Here is an 18,226-nt window from a genome sequence, read left to right on the forward strand (position 1 = left end):
AGTTCCTCTTCCCAAATACCACTCTAGTTTGTGTCAGACTGACATAAAACAAAGAAACAAACAAACCCCCAAACCAGGCCACAGCCATCTGAAGCCTTGTGGGGTACAATCCTGTCTCATATCTATCATATTAGTGTTGACTAGGCACTGGGCACTCTCCTAGGAACATGTATGTTTTACATGTTTATTCCTCCAATAACTGCAGGAGGTTAAGACTCCCAGATGACAGCTCGTGAGTTACTGGAAGAAAGTCAATGAGCATACCCACAAGCCAAGGAACTGGGTCTTTGTCGTCAGTTAGCTTGTGGGCATCCAAGACAGTGACTCACACACACAGGTGAGCACACACATACACACACCACACATGCACACGCACATACACACCACATACACACACATGCATGCACATATTTACACACACCACACATGTACACACACATACACCTGTCCCACATGCACACACATACACATACAACACATACACTATGTACACACCTGCACATGCATGCTTACACTACACATGCACCCAAGACACCACATGCACACATACACACACACACATGCACTCACACACAGGACATGCTGCATGAGCATTGCTCATGCACTGTTTTTCCTGGAGGTCACACCCACAGGAGCTATCTAACCTCCTCTTGCCATGGCTATGTGTGTGTGTTTGTGGGGTGTATATGTGTGTGTGCATGTGTGCATGTACACAGCACACCCCAGTAGGGTTCTTGGTAAAGGCCCAGGAGGCTGCTTTGAAAAACCAAGTCCCCAGATCATGCCTTCCAGCCAGCCTCTCAGGTGCTGCCTCCCTAGATTTGCAACCCCGGGGGCCCTAGCTTAGCCCCATTCCCCAGATGAGACAAGACATGCACAGACATGCTTCTACCACAGAACCATAGATCACAGGCAATAGAGGCATGCCAGAGGTTCCAGGCATGTTCTTCAATTTAGGCTTGCACAAAATCAAAACTCTATTAATAGCTGGGCATGGTGCTACATGCCTGCCATCCAGTATAGAGAGGCAGGAGAACGGAGGGTTCAAGGCTACCCGAAGCTACACTGCAACATCTTGTCTCAAAGCAACACAGAAGAACAATGCCCCTCAAAATGTCATAACTGCATATGTCGACCGTCATAACTTAGCGTTTTGATACTATGGCACTTTTAGTTCCTTTTTAAAATGACAGGCTTGGTAAGACATAATTTACATACTGTACAAGTTAACCACTGAAAGGGTTGCACACCAGTGGTATTATTATAGTCAGGGAGCTGGGTAACTGTACTTATAAAGAGTGCTATAACATTTTATCACCCCCCCCAAAATGTCTAACCACTACCATCACCCCCATCCTTCACAATGCTCCATACCCAGCCCCAAACCCAGGCTGCCCAAGTGGATTTTCCGTATCTATAGATTTGCTGTTCTGTGCATGCCACCTAGATGACCATTGACTGTCTTTTATGACTGTCCCTTTCATTAAATACAGTATTTCTCAGATCCGTCTTCGTGAGGTATCAGCATTTCCTCGCTTTTTATTGCTGAGTACTATTTCATTGTTCAGCTCTACCCTGTGTCGTTCACTCACAGCTGATGGACATTTTGGTTTGTCTGATGTCTTTCTTGAATGATGTAAGGGATACCACAGACTAGGTAGGCCACATATTAAAAACAGAAATGATTTCTCATGGGCCTGGAAGCTGGGAGGTCCCGGGTCTGGGTGGCAATGACAGAAGCCACGAGAGTCAGCCTTCTTGCTGTATCCTCGTGAAGGAAGGAACACTGCATCCTCACATGGCAGGGATGGAAGGGCTAGAAGGGGACAGATTCCACCAACCAGTGTCCTTAGCCAGGTCAGGAGAAAGAAATCATCAGGGCCCCATTACAGCTTTGAGGTCTAAAGTTAAGCCATCACACAACAGCATCTAAATTGTGGAGAGGACCAATTCAACCCACAGCAGGGCTGCCCCAGCTTGCTCACGATTGTGTGTAATGCTGCCGCAGACATAGGCGCAGCAGATTTTTGCATGCACCACAGTTTTCAGATCTCTTGCGTATAGGCCCAAGCATAGACCTGCTGCATCTATGGTATCTGCATCTTATGGTACGTACAGTCATACAGGAAGGCTCCCATCCCTACGAACACGTGTAACTGCCCATCCATGGCTACTCTAGTGGGTGGGATAGATGGGATGTGGATCTGCGGCTCCCCCAGACCCAAGCACCTTTTCTGCAGATTTGTCCTTTGTTGTATTATCGGTGAAGCAGATTCAAAGCTTTTATTCTTATTTTAAGTCTTTTTTGAATTATTGAGTTGCACGAACTCGTCATGTATTCTTGCTGAAATTATGGTGAGTTGGGCCGTTCCCTCTGCAGAGACCCAGAACCAAAGGAGCTGCAAAACTCCTAGCAATCCCACTAGCCAGGCAGTGGTGGCGCACGCCTTTAATCCCAGCCCTTGGGAGGCAGAGGCAGGCGGATTTCTGAGTTCGAGGCCAGCCTGGTCTACAGAGTGAGTTCCACGACAGCCAGGCTACACAGAGACACCCTGTCTCGATTCAATCTGAAGCAATGGTGCTTACTGGGGTTTGGGGAAGGGAGAGGAATTGTGGGACACTGGGTAATGGGCAGCAAATGTGTTTAGATGTGGTCATTTCAAGGTGGCTTTTTTTTTAAACATTTATTTCAGATATGTACTTAGGGGAGGGGTATGTCATGGCATGCATGTGGAGATCAGAGGACAACTTGGAGGGAGATAGTTTTCTCCCTTTACTAGGAGGGTCTTGGGATTTGAACATATGTGGCAAGTGTTCTTACCACCCTCTTGGCCCAGATTAAGCCTTTAAAAAAACAAACAAACAAACTCCATGTGGTCAGAAATCTCTGCTTCTTTCTCCTCTGACCTACTCATGGGCAGGAAGGAATACCCACAGGGCAGCTTTTGTGGTCATTTTGAAAAGTACCATCTTTTCTTTTTTAAGATTTATTTATTTATTTATATGAGCACAATCTAGCTGTCCTGAAACACACCAGAAGAGGGCATCAGATCCCGTCACAGGTGGTTGTGAGCCACCATGTGGTTGCTGGGAATTGAACTCAGGACCTCTGGAAGAGCACTTGGTGCTCTTAACCACCGAGCCATCTCTCCAGCCTCCATCTTTTATAAGCCGGCTGCCAACTCCTGTGTCCTTTTGTCCAAGTGTTTCTGTTTACTAGCTTGTAGGAACTCTACGTTTGCAGGGCATGCCCGTTGGTTGGTGTGACTGCTCTGCCTTGTCTCAAGTGCCTGGCGCAGAGTCAGCTCACAGGCTGTAGAAGGAATGAGACGAAAGTTTCAACTGTTGTCCAAACATCTTCAAGTTCTTACGACTGTGCTTTCAAGTTTACAGAGAATAGAGAAATGCCTTGGAAGACATTTAATTAAATAAATAAATAGAAGAAATGGTTGAACTCACCCTGGTAAGCAGTCCCCGCAGACAGCGTCACTGGTATGTGAGCAGTTGGCCCTCTGAAAGCGGTTCACAAGCGCACAGTCCACACACGGCTTACACTTCTGGAAGCCCCAGCCTTCCTTGAACCTGTGCGGCCTGCAGGGCACACACTGTGCATCCTCCCCATAGCCGAAGCCACATTCCTGTGGGGATTAGTGGGTAAAAGACAGCTATTCAGACTCTGCAAGCTTGAAAAAGGAGAAGCTGCTGGGATAAAGAAGACCCACCAAGGCCCGCCTTCCTGGGCACAAAGGCAGCCCTTTCAGCAAGTTCAAATGTGTCTCCCCTGGCTAATAATCTCTCTTGCGGCCAGCCCAAGGGTCCTTAGCAATCCACTTTATTCCAGAGGTGGTGAGCATGTGCATAAGAAAAGGTCTCCCACTGGGGCATTAGGGCAGAATTATGGCACTTTCTTCTCCGCCAATTAAGCCAGCCACGTGACCAGTCAGAAGCTGAAGTCAGTGGACCATTCGGACACTGGTTCACTCATCAAGGTGAAAAATACGCACATCACTATTAGCGGTGCAGCTTCAGAGGATAAAGATGTGAGAGATTTCAAACGCCTTAAAACACTGACCAGAATAGCATTTTCTGTGATCCGAAGGGTTGTTATCTATTTGTTCAAAGAGAGCTGGGGTCACAAGCTAGAGCCTGGGATGTGCCTCAGATTTGCCTAGCAAATGGGATACCCTGGGTTCAATTCTTAGTACTGCAAATAAAGCAAGGTACCTAAAGGTTTCGAGCCTCAGGCTGTGATGTACATTGGGACGCTATACTGCTTTTTACAGGGCGAGCGACATTTTAATGTCACTCAGCACCCAGAGTTTCACAGCTCAAGAGCAAAATGACCTATAGCGATCAAAAAATATGACTAAGACACAGCATAAAACCCAGGTTTTAGTTGTGTATTTGTGAGTCCACAAGGCTGGATGTCTCAGCTGGTCTTCAGTATACATCAGCATCCTGAGGCAGTGGGCTCTACTGCCAGTGAAGGAATGGACTTGCCAGTAAGAGCGAGAGCGAGCAAGCGGGTGAAGAGCAAAAGTGTCTTCCTTTTTCTGTGTTTTTTATTTAGGCTGCCAGCAGATGACGTGGCCCACATGAAAGGTGGATCTTCCCACCTCAGAAGATCTGAATTAAGAGTGGGTCTTCCCACTTCAAATGATCTAATTAAGAAAAACAATCCCAGCCAGGTGGTGGTGGTGGCGGCGGCGTAAGCCTCTAATCCCAGCACTTGGGAGACAGAGGCAGGTGGATTTCTGAGTTCGAGGACAGCCTGGTCTACAGAGTGAGTTCCAGGACAGTCAGGGCTATACAGAGAAACCGTGTCTTGAAAAACCAAAAAAAGAAAAAGAAAAGAAAAGAAAAGAAAAACAATCCCTCACAGGTGTACCCAGCCTCTTGGATTTTAGTTCATTCCAAATGCAGTCAAGGTGACAAGCAAGGATAGCTAGCACAAGTCCACCCCTTGTCAGCTTGACACAATCTTGTCTCCTTATGTCATGCATAATTTCCAAATGAAAACAATAACCAGGTCATAATTACATCCTACATAGTATAGCTGTTCCATACACAATCACAAATGCATTATATATTTAACCAGGTCATAATTATACCTAATATGATGTAACTATCCCTCATAAACCACAAACACATAATAAATTTTAAAATAGGTGGCAGTATCCCTTGAGGGACATTCTTTTGGTATCTCAAAACATAAACATGGAAACTACTGATGTTCTCTTAATTGGTGTTATATTACACGATAAAGATATCAAGGAAAGAAAACTCAAATATCTGTATAAACACATTCTTAACAAAATATGACAGAAACATTCATGCCAATTATAACTGTCGCTTCTGCAGTGGGTTTTATGGGCTTAGCTGGCATTTATAACTACCTTCCTCTACTACCCAGTCTGAATTTCCTCCACTCTCTTCAAGCACCTCAGCAGGTCTTGGTTCTTTTCCTGGAGGAGTGACCCACACCTTTATTCTTGAAGGCTCTGTGCCCTTTGTCATCCTGCCTGGATTAGGCGGTTGTAGTTTCCCATTGACTTTAATCACAGGACAAGGTAATACCAAGAGACACCCTAAAGGATCTCCTGCACTCTAGACATAAACTTTCCTACCTCCATTGTGGAGAAGCAATCCAATTTCCCCACGGTAATGTGGATCAATTACCCCTCTGAACACTATTAGTCCTTTCTTGGCCTTTTGGCTTAAGGGCATCAGAAGCTCAAAGGGGCCAGGGGCAGTCTCAGCTTCCGGGTCAATGGAATGCTTGTTGTGTTTTCTGACAGGAGGGTTCCCTCCTCTGGAACCAAAACTTCTAGGCCAGCAGGTTGTGTGAACAGGAAGCAAAAATGTTCCTAGTGGGTTATTGGGAGTGATAGTGAGTGGAACTATTCCCTTTCCACTTCTGACTCCTGGAACCATGGATCCTGGCTATGGGGGAAACTGTACTATGGATACTGACTCAAAGCATATACCACCTCCTGGAGGACCCTCACCCAGCCCTTCAAACTGATACTTCCTAATTGGTGCTGTAACTGTGTCTTCAAAAGGCCATTCCATCTTTCCATCAGGCCAGCTGTTTCAGGAAGGTGGGGGGACATTGTAAGGCCTGTGGCTTCTATGATTGTGGGCACGCTGCTAGACTTCTCTGGCTGGGAAATGAGTTTCTTGGACAGAAACAATACTGAGTATTGTTATCCATGACAGTGGATAAGGCATTCTCTAAGTTCATGGGTGGTAGTTTTAGCAGAAGCATTACACACAGGAAAGGTAAATCCATAACACAAGTGAGTATCTACGCCAGTAAGAACAAAGCATTCTTCTGTCCATAGAGGAAGTTGTCCAACGTAGCTGACCTGATACCAGGCTGCTGGCTGGTCACTCTGTGGAATGGTTGTTATATCTGGGGCTCAGAGCTACTCTCTGCTGTTGGTAGATCTGGCACTCAGCAGCAGCTGTAGCCAGGTCAACCTTGGTGAGTGGAAGTCTATGCCACCGAGCCCATGCGTAACCTCCACCTCTGACACCACACTGTTCATGTGACGCCACTTTGTCCATGTGCCCATTGAGCAATGGCAGGAATGGCTGAAAGAAGTTGATCACCAGAAAGGCTCAACCTATCTAGTTGGTTATTGAACTCTTCCACTGCTGAAGTCACCTCTCCAATGAGTATTTACAATGGGACACAGGTATCCGCGCATCCTTTGCCCATTTGGAGAGATCTATCCACATCTTCCTCCAGATGTCTTTCTCACCAATTTTCCAATCATGCTTTTTCCAAGTCACTGACAATGCAGCTCATCCATTGACTATAGCCCCAATCACTAATCAGTAAACAATCACACATCTGGTCATTTTCCCCTCCAAACAAAATGTATGACTTCCCTTTGTTAGTATCTTTCAGGGTTGTCCCAAAAAGGAGTTGTACCGGGACAGTTGTCCTCTTGTAGGCAATGTCTGCATAACAAATAGAACCATCAGTAAACTAGGTCCTAGTCTTCTCTCCTTCAATTAACCAATCATAGGCAATATTCCATGATGTTACAGTGGCATTCCTGGGTAGAGACGGCATTATAATAGGAGCAGAGACGATAGGCATTTGGATAACTTCTTGGTGTAATTTGCTAGTGCCCTCAGGACTTGCTTGGGCCTGATCATGCATATATCACTTCCATTTGATAATAGATTGCTGTTGTGCAAGTTCTATTTAATAGCTCGGTGTATCCAATAACACCCAGCTCATGATGGGCAGCTCCGGTTGCCTGGTAACTTGGTGGCCCATTATCAAATATTCAGTTTTCACTAAGGCCCAATAGCAGGCCGAGATCTGTTGTCTGCAGATACGGTAGAGCCTTGCTTTAAAATCTCTTTCATGTAATTTGCCAGTGGGGATCTGACAAAGGCTCCAACCAGCATCCTTGTCTACCATTGACACGAGCATCATTGGGTCTTAAGGATCATTTGGTCCAAGTGGTATAGCAGTCTTCATAGCAGCCTGGACCTGTTGAAAAGCATCCTTCTGTTCAAGGCTAACTCAAAGCTAGCAGCTTTCCAAGTCACTTGGTGTATGAGCCAGAGTAGCACACTTAACTGAGGAATGTGCTGTCTCCAGAATCCAAACAGGCCCTCTAAACATTATGCCTCTTTCTTGGTGATGGGAGGGACCAGGTACAATAACTTATCCTTCACCTCAGGAGAATATCTCTTCATGCCCCACACCACTGGACTCCTAAGAATTTCACTGAGCTAGAAGGCCCTTGAATTTTGGTTGGATTTATTTCTTTTTCTTTCTTTCTCTCTTTCTTTCTTTCTTTCTTTCTTTTTTCAAGACAGGGTTTCTCTGTGTAGCCTTGGCTGTCCTGGAACTCACTCTGTAGACCAGGCTGGCCTCAAACTCAGAAATCCGCCTGCCTCTGCCTCCCAAGTACTGGGATTAAAGGTGTGCACCACCACCGCCCGGCTAGATTTCTTTGTTATCCTGATACACATATGTGTTACCAATGAGTTCAAAGTGGTTGCTATCTCTTGCTCACTTGGTCTAGTCACCATAATGTCAATATAGTGCACCAATGTGATATTTTGTGGAAGAGATAGTCAATCAAGATTCCTTTGGACTAAGTTATGACACAGGACTTGAGTGTTACTAGATCCTTGGGGCAAAGGTGTGTAAAGGTAGACTGCTAGCCTTACGGACTAACTGAAAGCAAATTGCTTCTGGTGGTCTTTATGGACAGGTATTAAGAAAAAGCCATTTGCTGCATACAATATACCAGATTTGTTAATTTGCTCAAGTAAGGACACTGCATCTGACACAGCAACTGCAATTGAAGTTAACTATCTGATTGATGTTTCAATAGTCAACTATCATTCTCCACAATCCATCTCTCTTCTACACTGGCCAGATGTGATGGGAACTACCACCCCTATATGTCTCAAGTCCTTCATGGCACTAATTTCTCCAGTTCCTCTAGAGATTTGATGATGTTTTCTGATTCACTATTTTCCAAGGCAGAGGCAACTCTAATGACTTCCATTTAGCCTTTCCAACCATAATAGTCCTTACTCCACATGTCGGGGAACCAATGTGAGATTTCTGCCAACATTAAGTGTATCTAACCCAATTATTCATTCTGGAACTGGGAAAATAACCACAGGATTAGTTCAAAGACCACTGGACCTATTGTGAGTCAGACTTCAACCAAAACTACATTAAACTTAGCCAGGCATGGTGGCACATGCCTTTAATCCCAGGAAATATGATTGTTTCCTATCTACCAAGTATACAGTTATCCTTGTAAAACGCTATATGTCCTTCTTGGGAATGCCAGCGAAGGGAATTTTATCAATGTCCTTCCTTAGGGACCCGGCCATCCTTTCAATGAAAGAGTTCTGGATCTGCAAACTGACTCAAGTCTGGAAACTGGTTACAGGCTAAGATTCCTTTCTGTCATGATACAATGTGGTCTTTCTTTCATTTGTTTGAGATTTTTTTTTCCCCACTTAGACAGATCAAACAAACATACAGAAGAGTTTTCTTTTATTTCATGCGGGGAAACACCATGATTAACTAGCCAATACCAAAAGTCCTACGAGTTATACCACCATAAAAGTCATTTGCCAGCCGGGCGGTGGTGGCGCACGCCTTTAATCCCAGCGCTTGGGAGGCAGAGGCAGGTGGATCTCCGAGTTCGAGGCCAGCCTGGTCTACAAAGTGAGTTCCAGGACAGCCAGGGCTATAGAGAGAAACCCTGTCTCAAAAAACCAAAAAAAAAAAAAAAAAAGTCATTTGCCCATTATGTGTCAGGCCATTATGAACATTGCTTTGTCTGTGCTGATCATTACAGTCACTATGATCACCTTGCCTTTGACCATTCAGTGCTGCCACCTGGCCCCTGCCAAGTCAGGATCCAATTAAACCTATTGCATTGAATTTATCCAGCTGAGCAGCAGCATCTCCAACCCTAAAGTCTAGCACACACACACACATACACACACACACACACACACACACACACACATACACACACACACACAAAGGTTGATGACAAAGCTCAAATGTGCTGGTGTCTCTCTCAGCATTTTGCATCTTATAGGATTAGTGAGGGGCATGTCTCTGGACCTTCCCATTGTGGAGGATTAGGTTGTGCACAGCGTATTCAGTCTAGCCTTGCAATTTCTCTGTGCCTTAAATCCTCCCTCAATACTAACAGAAGGGATACCAGGCACCTCAACTCCTTTTCAGCAGGCCCTCTTTTGACAAATGCTTTATCCAACCATTCAAACAAACTTTGGACACCTTTTTTCTTTTCTTTCTCTTTCTTTTTCTTTTCTTTTTTTTTAACTCTGTGAGCTCCCATATTAAACCTAGAATCTCTACTCAGAGGGCCCAAACTCAGGCTGATCCAGTTTTATGTTCCTTCCACCATTACCCCACATCCTAAAACTCCATTCCCACACATAGTCCCCAGACTTCTGCCTGAATGAGTTAGCAAACTCATTATGTTAGTTTGCCTCCTCCTGGAGTACACTTTCTAACTCCCCAGTCCTGCTTAGCCTTTGGTCTGGCTGTATGTCTGTCTGAAGGGGACTCTTGGTGGTCCTGTGGGACATCAGTATGGAATTCCCTGCATCTCCTTTGGGGAAAGTCACTGCTGGTTTATCAGACAATAAGGATTAATGTCCTCAAAGGTAGAAATCAAAAGGCAGTATTTCATGGGTGGGGTAGGAGTCCATCTTGGGAGAGACTTCTTCCTCAGGTGGGATAAACCCTTGAGAATCTCAGCCTCAATAACACCCTCCCACCCATCTCCATCCCACATCACAGGATCTCATTCTTTACCAACTAATGCCCTTACTTTAATAGGCCAATATCCTCCAAATGCTGGGACTTGAAATTTCTTTTGAAGTCAGCCAACTTTATAATGAGGGCTTCAGTCTGACTTTCCACAACTTGAGCTCTGCTGGAGACAAGAATCTTTTCCAGGGCACACTTAGAAACCTTTAGACCACTTACTTATGTGTACTTGGAGGTGGCCAATTTTATTGTTGAGTTTATTGTTGTCCTTCACCATCCTGAGATGCTAGAAGCTGGTTAGTTTTATCACAGAGCTCACTCATTTCCTTTGTCAACTTATCCAGAGATGCTAGTAGCAACCAACCCGCAGCATCACTTTCCCACAAACTGTCACAAGCTTTATGTACAGACTCACCAAATCCATTGCCTCTCACAATTGGTGAATCGGGATAATCAAATTCACTTGTCTCCTAGGTTTTTAAATTGGCTCACAACAGGGGCTCTCAGTACTCTCTGAGCTTCCAGGAGAGGTTTCAGTAACTGAGGAGGCTTCAGTAACTATAGGTGTTGGCAAATTGGAAAGCTTATTCCAGACATTTAAGAAATTCACCTTTGTACTTCTGTTGCTCTAGAACCATTGCTGGTACCAAAAAATCTGTATTAGTCAGGGTTCTCTAGAGGGACAGAACTTACAGAATGAACACACACACACACACACACACAAACACAGTTTATTAGAAAGGCTTTCAGGCTGTGGTCGAGCTAGTCCAACACTGGCCATCTACCAACAGAAGATCCAAGAATCTAGTAGTTAGCTAGCTGTTCAGTCCATAAAGCTGGATGTCTCAGTGCTCTTCATCAGAATCTTAATTAAGTAGGGTCTAATGCCAGGGAAGGAATGGACTTCCCAGCCCAAGAGAGAGCAAGCAGGCCAAGAATAAGAGAGCTTCCCTCTTCTATGTATTTATGTAAGCTGCCAGCAGAAGATGTGGCCCAGATTACAGATGGATCTTCCCACCTCAAAAGATCTGGATTAAAAGTGGGTCTACAGCCGGGCGGTGGTGGTGCACGCCTTTAATCCCAGCACTTGGGAGGCAGAGGCAGGTGGATTTCTGAGTTTGAGGCCAGCCTGGTCTACAGTGTAAGTTCCAGGACAGCCAGGGCTACACAGAGAAACCCTGCCTCGAAAAACCAAAAAAAAAAAAAAAAAAAGTGGGTCTACCCACTTCAAGTGATTTAATTAAGGAAAAATTCTCTCACAGGTGTATCCAGACTCTTGGGTTTTAATTAATTCCAAATGTCCTCGAGTTGATAACCAAGAATAGCCATCACAATAAGTGTGGCAGAGAACTATACCTGTGACCCCACAGGGAGCATGGCTAACCTGCATATGGCATTTGTTCTTATAGAATTGCTTCCTGAAGGTATCCATTCCTTGATCATTGCCTAGCTATGTGCATCTATACATGCTGTAATATCTTTAATTCTCAAAGTCCAGTTCTCCTAATACTTTTGTTGCTGTGTTGTAGAAGGTTGGAAATCAGAGGACATGGTTTTCATGATAAGGATTGGGAGTTGGTGGACTCATGTCCAGTCTGCCATCTATGTGAAACACATTAGTCCCTGGTCATCTCATAAGGAGAATTTGCCTCTAACTTTAAAGCCAAAAATCCACTAGAGTATCTGTTAAGAAAGAATCACGATTCATGCCTTTTGTATTTTCAGCACATAGGTTAAGAATTGTGTCCGATCTGATGCGTCTTCGCCCAGGTTCTCAATATAACACCCCCTGCCGCCCCACCCCAACCCCAATCTTAATTATGAAGGGGAAAGTCCTAGCACCTGGGTGCTTCCTTCATAAAGCATTAAGCCACGCCCACTTCCAAGGAGGAACACTGTGGTTCCTGCCTGAGGGGACAGAGCTTTGGAGAAGTGTTTGGCCTGTGTAAGGTGATCCAAGTGATGTTGGATCTGAGACTTGAGCCTCCACACCTCTGGCAGTGTAACCACTGTGCCAAAAGCTATGCCGCAGAGTAAAGAGTGCACACCCAGGACACTAGCCATCAGTGTTTTGTGACAGGGTCACTAAACAGAATCTCCTTAAGACCTGAACGTCACCTTGCAGAGAGAGCTTAAGCAAGTCCACAGACATAGGGAGATGTCCCAGAGCAGGGACAAGACAAAATCTCTTACGGCTCCAGTTTCTCATCTGTAGCCCTAAATGCTGGCCCAGCCTGGGAAAAAGAAATCCCCATTTGTCCATAAAGTTTCATCCTTAATTTTATATAAAACCAACTAAGCTTCACTTATTGGCCAAAAAAACCTATTAAACCCAAAGTAGCACAAGGACAGACAGCCTGTGATTGAAGCTAGTCATAAAGGATGGGCAGAATCCACCCAGAAGTCACTAATTATCACCCTCCCCTGTAGGTGACCACTGGAGCCCAACTGCCTTCTAACTGCCAGTCAGCTTCCTGTCTCAGCTTCCTGCAGGGATTATGGTGTGAACGGCAGTGTACACAGCCTGCACATGCGTCCATCAGTCTCTTCCCAGTGTTGGAGAATTGAGACCAGGACCTCGTATATGTTAAGCAAATACTTATCACGGAGCTATGTTTTCAGCCCAATGGTTAGTTTTTATTTCAGGAACCATCTCACTAAGCACTTCAGGCAGCTCTTGAACTCATGATGTTTGCTTGTGGCCATCCATCAGCCCCAGCTCTCTCTACCCCCTCTTCCAAGATGATCCCTGAACCTTGAGAGGCAGGGGAAGCTATAGATGTCCTATTTAAGGCTGGGTACTCCCTAGTCTCTTAACTCTGTATGCTGACCAGTTGTGGGTCTCTGCATTAACTGTCATCTACTTCACAAAGAAACTTCGTGGGAGTTTGAAGGTGAATTGACTTATGGGCATAGCCATAAACTGCAAGGAGTGTTTTTTTGTTTTTGTTTTTTGTTTTTGTTTCTTTTTTAATACTATGCCCACTTAGCAGAATAATAATAGCAAGTTCTCCCCTAGTCCCTATGACCTATCTTCAGGTTCATGGCCCCAATAATGGTGTCAGGTGTGGGTTCTGTCTCATGACACAGGCCTTAAGTGCAATAAAAAAGTGTTTGGTTACTTTATGGTATCTCACAGGGGATCTCACTTCTCTCTTCTAATATCACGCAGAGCACAGCACCTTCTGGCAAGATGAAAGCTGGGTGAAGGTCCGAGTCCTCCCAGGCAATACCAGATTGACTTCACCATGCTCTTGATTCAAGCATGTGTTGTCTTCAGCAATAGGGTCTTATGGCCAAGTTCTTATGTGTGATCATGAGCAATGGTCATAATCTATAATGTTTAGGGGCCTATGGGAACCAATTGGCCAACAACTCCAACACCCCCTGCACTAGGATTCTCATTTTCTATCATTGGGTTATCCACTGTCCTTCTTGGTATGGAGTAATTTCATTTCAACTCTATGTGTATGATGTATGTATATATTTTAGGAAGCTCCTTCAGAAATAAGTTTCTAGGACTTTCTCAAAAGACCTTTAGTGTTAGTTTTCCCTCCTCTGACTTACCTTCCCATCCCCGACCTCATTTACTCCTTCTTGATCCATTATTCCCCGCCCCTTCATATCACTGAATTTTATCTTCCTCCCTTGAAAGCTCCTCGCCCCCATGGCCTCATAAAGTTTCCTAACCACTATGGGTATTCCAAATGAAACCCACATCTGCAGATTCAAAGCTAACATCTGTATATGAAAGACAGTATGGGGGGCGGGCTGGAGAGATGGCTCAGTGATTAAGAGCATTGACTGCTCTTCCAGAGGTCCTGAGTTCAATTCCCAGCACCCACATGGTGGCTCACAACCATCTGTAATGGGATCTGGTGCCCTCCTCTGGTGTGTCTGAAGACATCTACAGTGTACTCATATACATAAAATAAATAAATAAATCTTAAAAAAAAATAAAAAGAAAGACAATATGAGATGTTTGTCTTTTTGGATCTGGGCTACCTCCCTCGGGATGACTGTTTTCTAGCTCCAGCCATTTCCCTACACATTTCAGTTTTCTTAAAAGTTGAATAATGCTGGGCAGTGGGGGTGCATGCCTTTAATCCCAGCACTTGTGAGACAGAGGCGGGTGGAGTTCTGAGGCCAGTCTGGTCTACAGAGTGAGTTCCAGGACAGCTAGGGCTACACAGAGAAACCCTGTTTCAAAATAAAAAAAAAAAAAAAAAGTTGAAAAACATTTCATTGTTTAAAGAAACTACATTTTCATTCATCAGTTAATGGTCATTTAGGCTGTTTCCAATTTCTGGCTGTTAGGAACAGAGAGAGCATCAGTAAGCATGGCTGAACAAGTGTCGCTGATAGAAGATAAAGCACCCTTCAGGTATATGCCCCAAAGTAGTGTAGTGGGATCATATGGTAGACCTACTTCTAGCTTTTTTGAGAAACTGCCACATTGATTTCCATAAGAGCTGCATGAGTTTGCATATCCATCAGCTGTGAATAAGCACCGCCCCCCCAACAGTCAGCATTTGTTATTTAGTTGTTCTTGCTACCCATTCCAACTGGGGTAGGGCAAAGTCCCAACGCAGTTTTGATTTATATTTTGGGGGTTGCTAAGGTCAACCACTCTCTTCATCCTGAGAACTCCACATACATGATGTTCTGAACCAAGGACAAAAAGGATGGAAAAACCCCCACCATGATCTGAGGAACTAGCTCACAAGTTAGACTTTCTTTAAAGTTGTTAACAGAGGTAGTCTATTGGCCAGCAGCCGTAATCTCTGATGCTTTGAATTTTTTTATAATTTTACCATTTATAGTTCAGTGCTTGCAAGACTATCTGTCCTCCTTGAAATCAGAACAATCATAAAGATAGGCATTCAGAAGGAATTTCTTTGGACTGAGGGGTCTTGGCAGGAAGTCATTGTTCCAGGCTTCGCCGCTTTGTATGGGGCTTGTGGCTGCACTGTGGACAGACTCATGTTTTTGCTGAGCACTTCTGTTGCTTAGAGCACCAGGAGCTTGCAAAGGCTTTCCCCGAGTACAGAGGGGCCTCCCCCACAACGCAACTCCAGGGATCAAAGCGCTGCACACGTGACCCTCGGGGGCGGGTGCCACATTGTTCACATGAGAAGCTTCCAGTCAAAGACTCCAGCCTGAGCAGAGCGTTTCAAAGTCAGGCTTTGATCCTTGCAGCCAGGACTGTCAGAGACCCATGTACAAGTTAGAACACAACAAAAGGGGGAGGAGAAAGGGGAGAGAGGCGGAAAGAGGGGAAAGGAAAGGAGTGAGAACGTGTGTGTTAACTCGAAAGAAATGGGGCTTACTTTTCTTTTTGGGCAGCATTGAAATAAGAAGCAGCAAAATGGACATGATTTCCTACATTGGCTCCAAAACTGCATGGGTTGGTGCACCAACTCCGCCACTTGTTGGCTAAGTAATTCTGGGAACTCTGACCCTCCGCCTCCTCATTGGTGAGATGGGAAGACTGATATCTGCCCTACGGGGTTGTTCTGAAGAATAAATGGGAAAACGTATAAAGCCTAACTCAAGCACAGTGGGCACCCATTAAACAAATTATACTGATGGCTATTATTATTTTGGATTTTCTACAGACCAAAACCAACTCTCCTGATTAAACTTTAATAACATATTTGGGTGGTGGAAGCAGGAAGGTTGTGTGTTCAGGCCAGCTTAAGTAGGAGAGTAAGATTCTGTCTTGTAAAGAGCCTGTGTAGCTGCCGAACAACCCCTGGGCTCAAACCTCATGGGTGGGTGAGGTGGAAGGACAATGATGCTTCAGTGGAAAACATGGTCAAGTTATCTAATCCTAACTTTTTCTAGTTTACTTGAGACGTATCACTTTCTATCTAAAGCATCTTATGGGGAAAGCAATCATCCTAAAATGTATTATAAGTTTTCTAAAAAAAACAAAAAACAAAACAAAAACCATTTCAACCATCATTCAGTGCAACTGAACTTCACTTTGCTGAATCTCCCGCAGTGCTGCTTCACAGATGTAGTCCCAGCATCTCCCTGGCAGCGGCTGTGCTGGCTTCAGAGCTCAGCCAGATAGCCCACTGTCACTCCTGGCTCCTGCAGAGACCATTTCCTCTACATTCCTCCTCCTCTCACCACAAAAAAACAGAAAAATAGGACAAAAAGATCAGCAAGAGAGCAGCCACTGTAGCCTGTGTCTGTAATCCCAGCACTCTAAGACTCTTCTCTCAGAAAACAAAATAACAGCAACTAAAACTCAACAGGAATTTCGGGGGTTCCATCTTTTTTAAAAGAATGGGTATTCTCACGTGGGGAGATCTTTTACACATTTTGTACCACATAAGTAGCATTGTGACCAGTGTGTTCATGCCATATAGTTTCCTATGTGATTTATACCCACAGTACTTTATACAGTGAACATCTCTTAAAATGGGCATGTGCTCACTATGTATGTGTGTGCACGCATGTGTGTGAGCATGCACGTGCAAGTGTGTGTGTGTGTGTGTGTGCATGTGTGTGTGTGTGTGCATATTCCATTTTATACTAGGCCCAATCATGCATAAAGGAGCGACCAGGCTGCAGATCCTCACACTTTACTCTCCTTACTGGATGCCAGCCTTCTGTGTTTGAATTTACAGACTCTGGTGGCAGCAAGAACCGTTTTCACTTGGGATGGCTTTCAGGGGATGAAAACCTACCTCCATGCCAGCTGTGGTGGTACACACCTTAAATCCTAGCACTTGGGAGGCGGAGGCCAGCCTGGTCTACAGAGAGAGTTAGAGGGCAGCTAGGACTACATAAAGAGTCCTGTCTCAAAAACAAAACAAAACAAAAAAAACAAAACAAAAAAAACCCAAAAAACAAAAAACAAAAAAAAAAAGAAAGAAAGAAAGAAAGAAAAAGAAAAAAAGAAAGAAAGAAAAGAAAGCCCATATTCATTATGACTCATAAAATAACACCCATGAAATATCTATCATATTATGTCCTGGGAACTCTATCAATGTTGCTAATTGGGGAGAATTTTATTTAAAATATATTTTCTTCAAGACTTGTTAATTTTAGAAAACTAGTCTGATATTATTGTTAAATTCATTTAAAAAAAATAGCTCTAGTTGGTTCATGACAACCTAATTGATGGTGTGAGCTCAGTTTGTAATTCCACACACGGAATTAAGTAGAAACTTTGAATTAACTGGAAATCCAGGGAACCTGTTTCCAAGGGATGAGATCAGGGTGTGCTGCTGCATCTCTGCGCGGCCACACTCTGCGCGGCCACACATCCAAAGCACATAAACACAGAGCATTGTAATTACCCGTAATCCGGGCTGTAAGTAAACAGCACATAAATATTAAATTACCCCCCAGTAGGGCCATCCGCTTTGAGGTTTTTATTTCATTCAGTGAAACCCGGTGCTTAAAATGCCTTGAAACCTCCACAGAGGTCAAGAAGTAACAACCACGTGGAAAGAAGTGAACAGCTGACGACGCCACACGTTCTCTGACCATCACAAGCCTGCCGGTACGAGACAGTATCTTTGCACACTCAACCCCGCCCCCCTAGCTTGGGACCATGTCTTTTCCTTTGTATTTTGGAACCTATTACATATGACATCTTTAAAAACTTAAGCGATACACCTTTCTTCCTCTCTCTCAAGGTCCCTAAAATCCCATCCCTGCCACATAGGGAAACACTGGCAGTGGGGTTGAAGATGGCCTCTCTAAGACCTGTTTCTGTGAACAGGTTTGGCACACCAGTCCCTAGCTCTTCGATGCTTTACTTTTGGCATGTTAGGGGAGTGCTCCATGAGCATCAAGGAACACCAGCTTTGCGGATGCAGTGGGATGTGCCTAGCCTGTGCTAGCCACTCACAGCACCCACGTGCTAGGAGGGAATTCACATCTGGCTAGCTGCTGCCT

General features: G+C 44.6%; 1 protein-coding gene across 2 annotated transcripts in view; it reads right to left on the reverse strand.

Moving 5' to 3' along the window:
* Nucleotides 1-18,226, reverse strand: part of Tnfrsf19 (TNF receptor superfamily member 19) — a 91,845-nt gene that overhangs the window by 41,620 nt on the left and 31,999 nt on the right. For both annotated transcript variants that reach the window (XM_031362944.1, XM_031362945.1), the window contains exon 4: nt 3,460-3,638. In XM_031362944.1, coding sequence (XP_031218804.1) covers nt 3,460-3,638 — 179 coding nt within the window. The remainder of the gene's footprint in view (nt 1-3,459; nt 3,639-18,226) is intronic.

The sequence above is a fragment of the Mastomys coucha genome, unplaced genomic scaffold (genome assembly GCF_008632895.1).
Source record: "Mastomys coucha isolate ucsf_1 unplaced genomic scaffold, UCSF_Mcou_1 pScaffold9, whole genome shotgun sequence".
Classification (NCBI taxonomy): domain Eukaryota; kingdom Metazoa; phylum Chordata; class Mammalia; order Rodentia; family Muridae; genus Mastomys; species Mastomys coucha.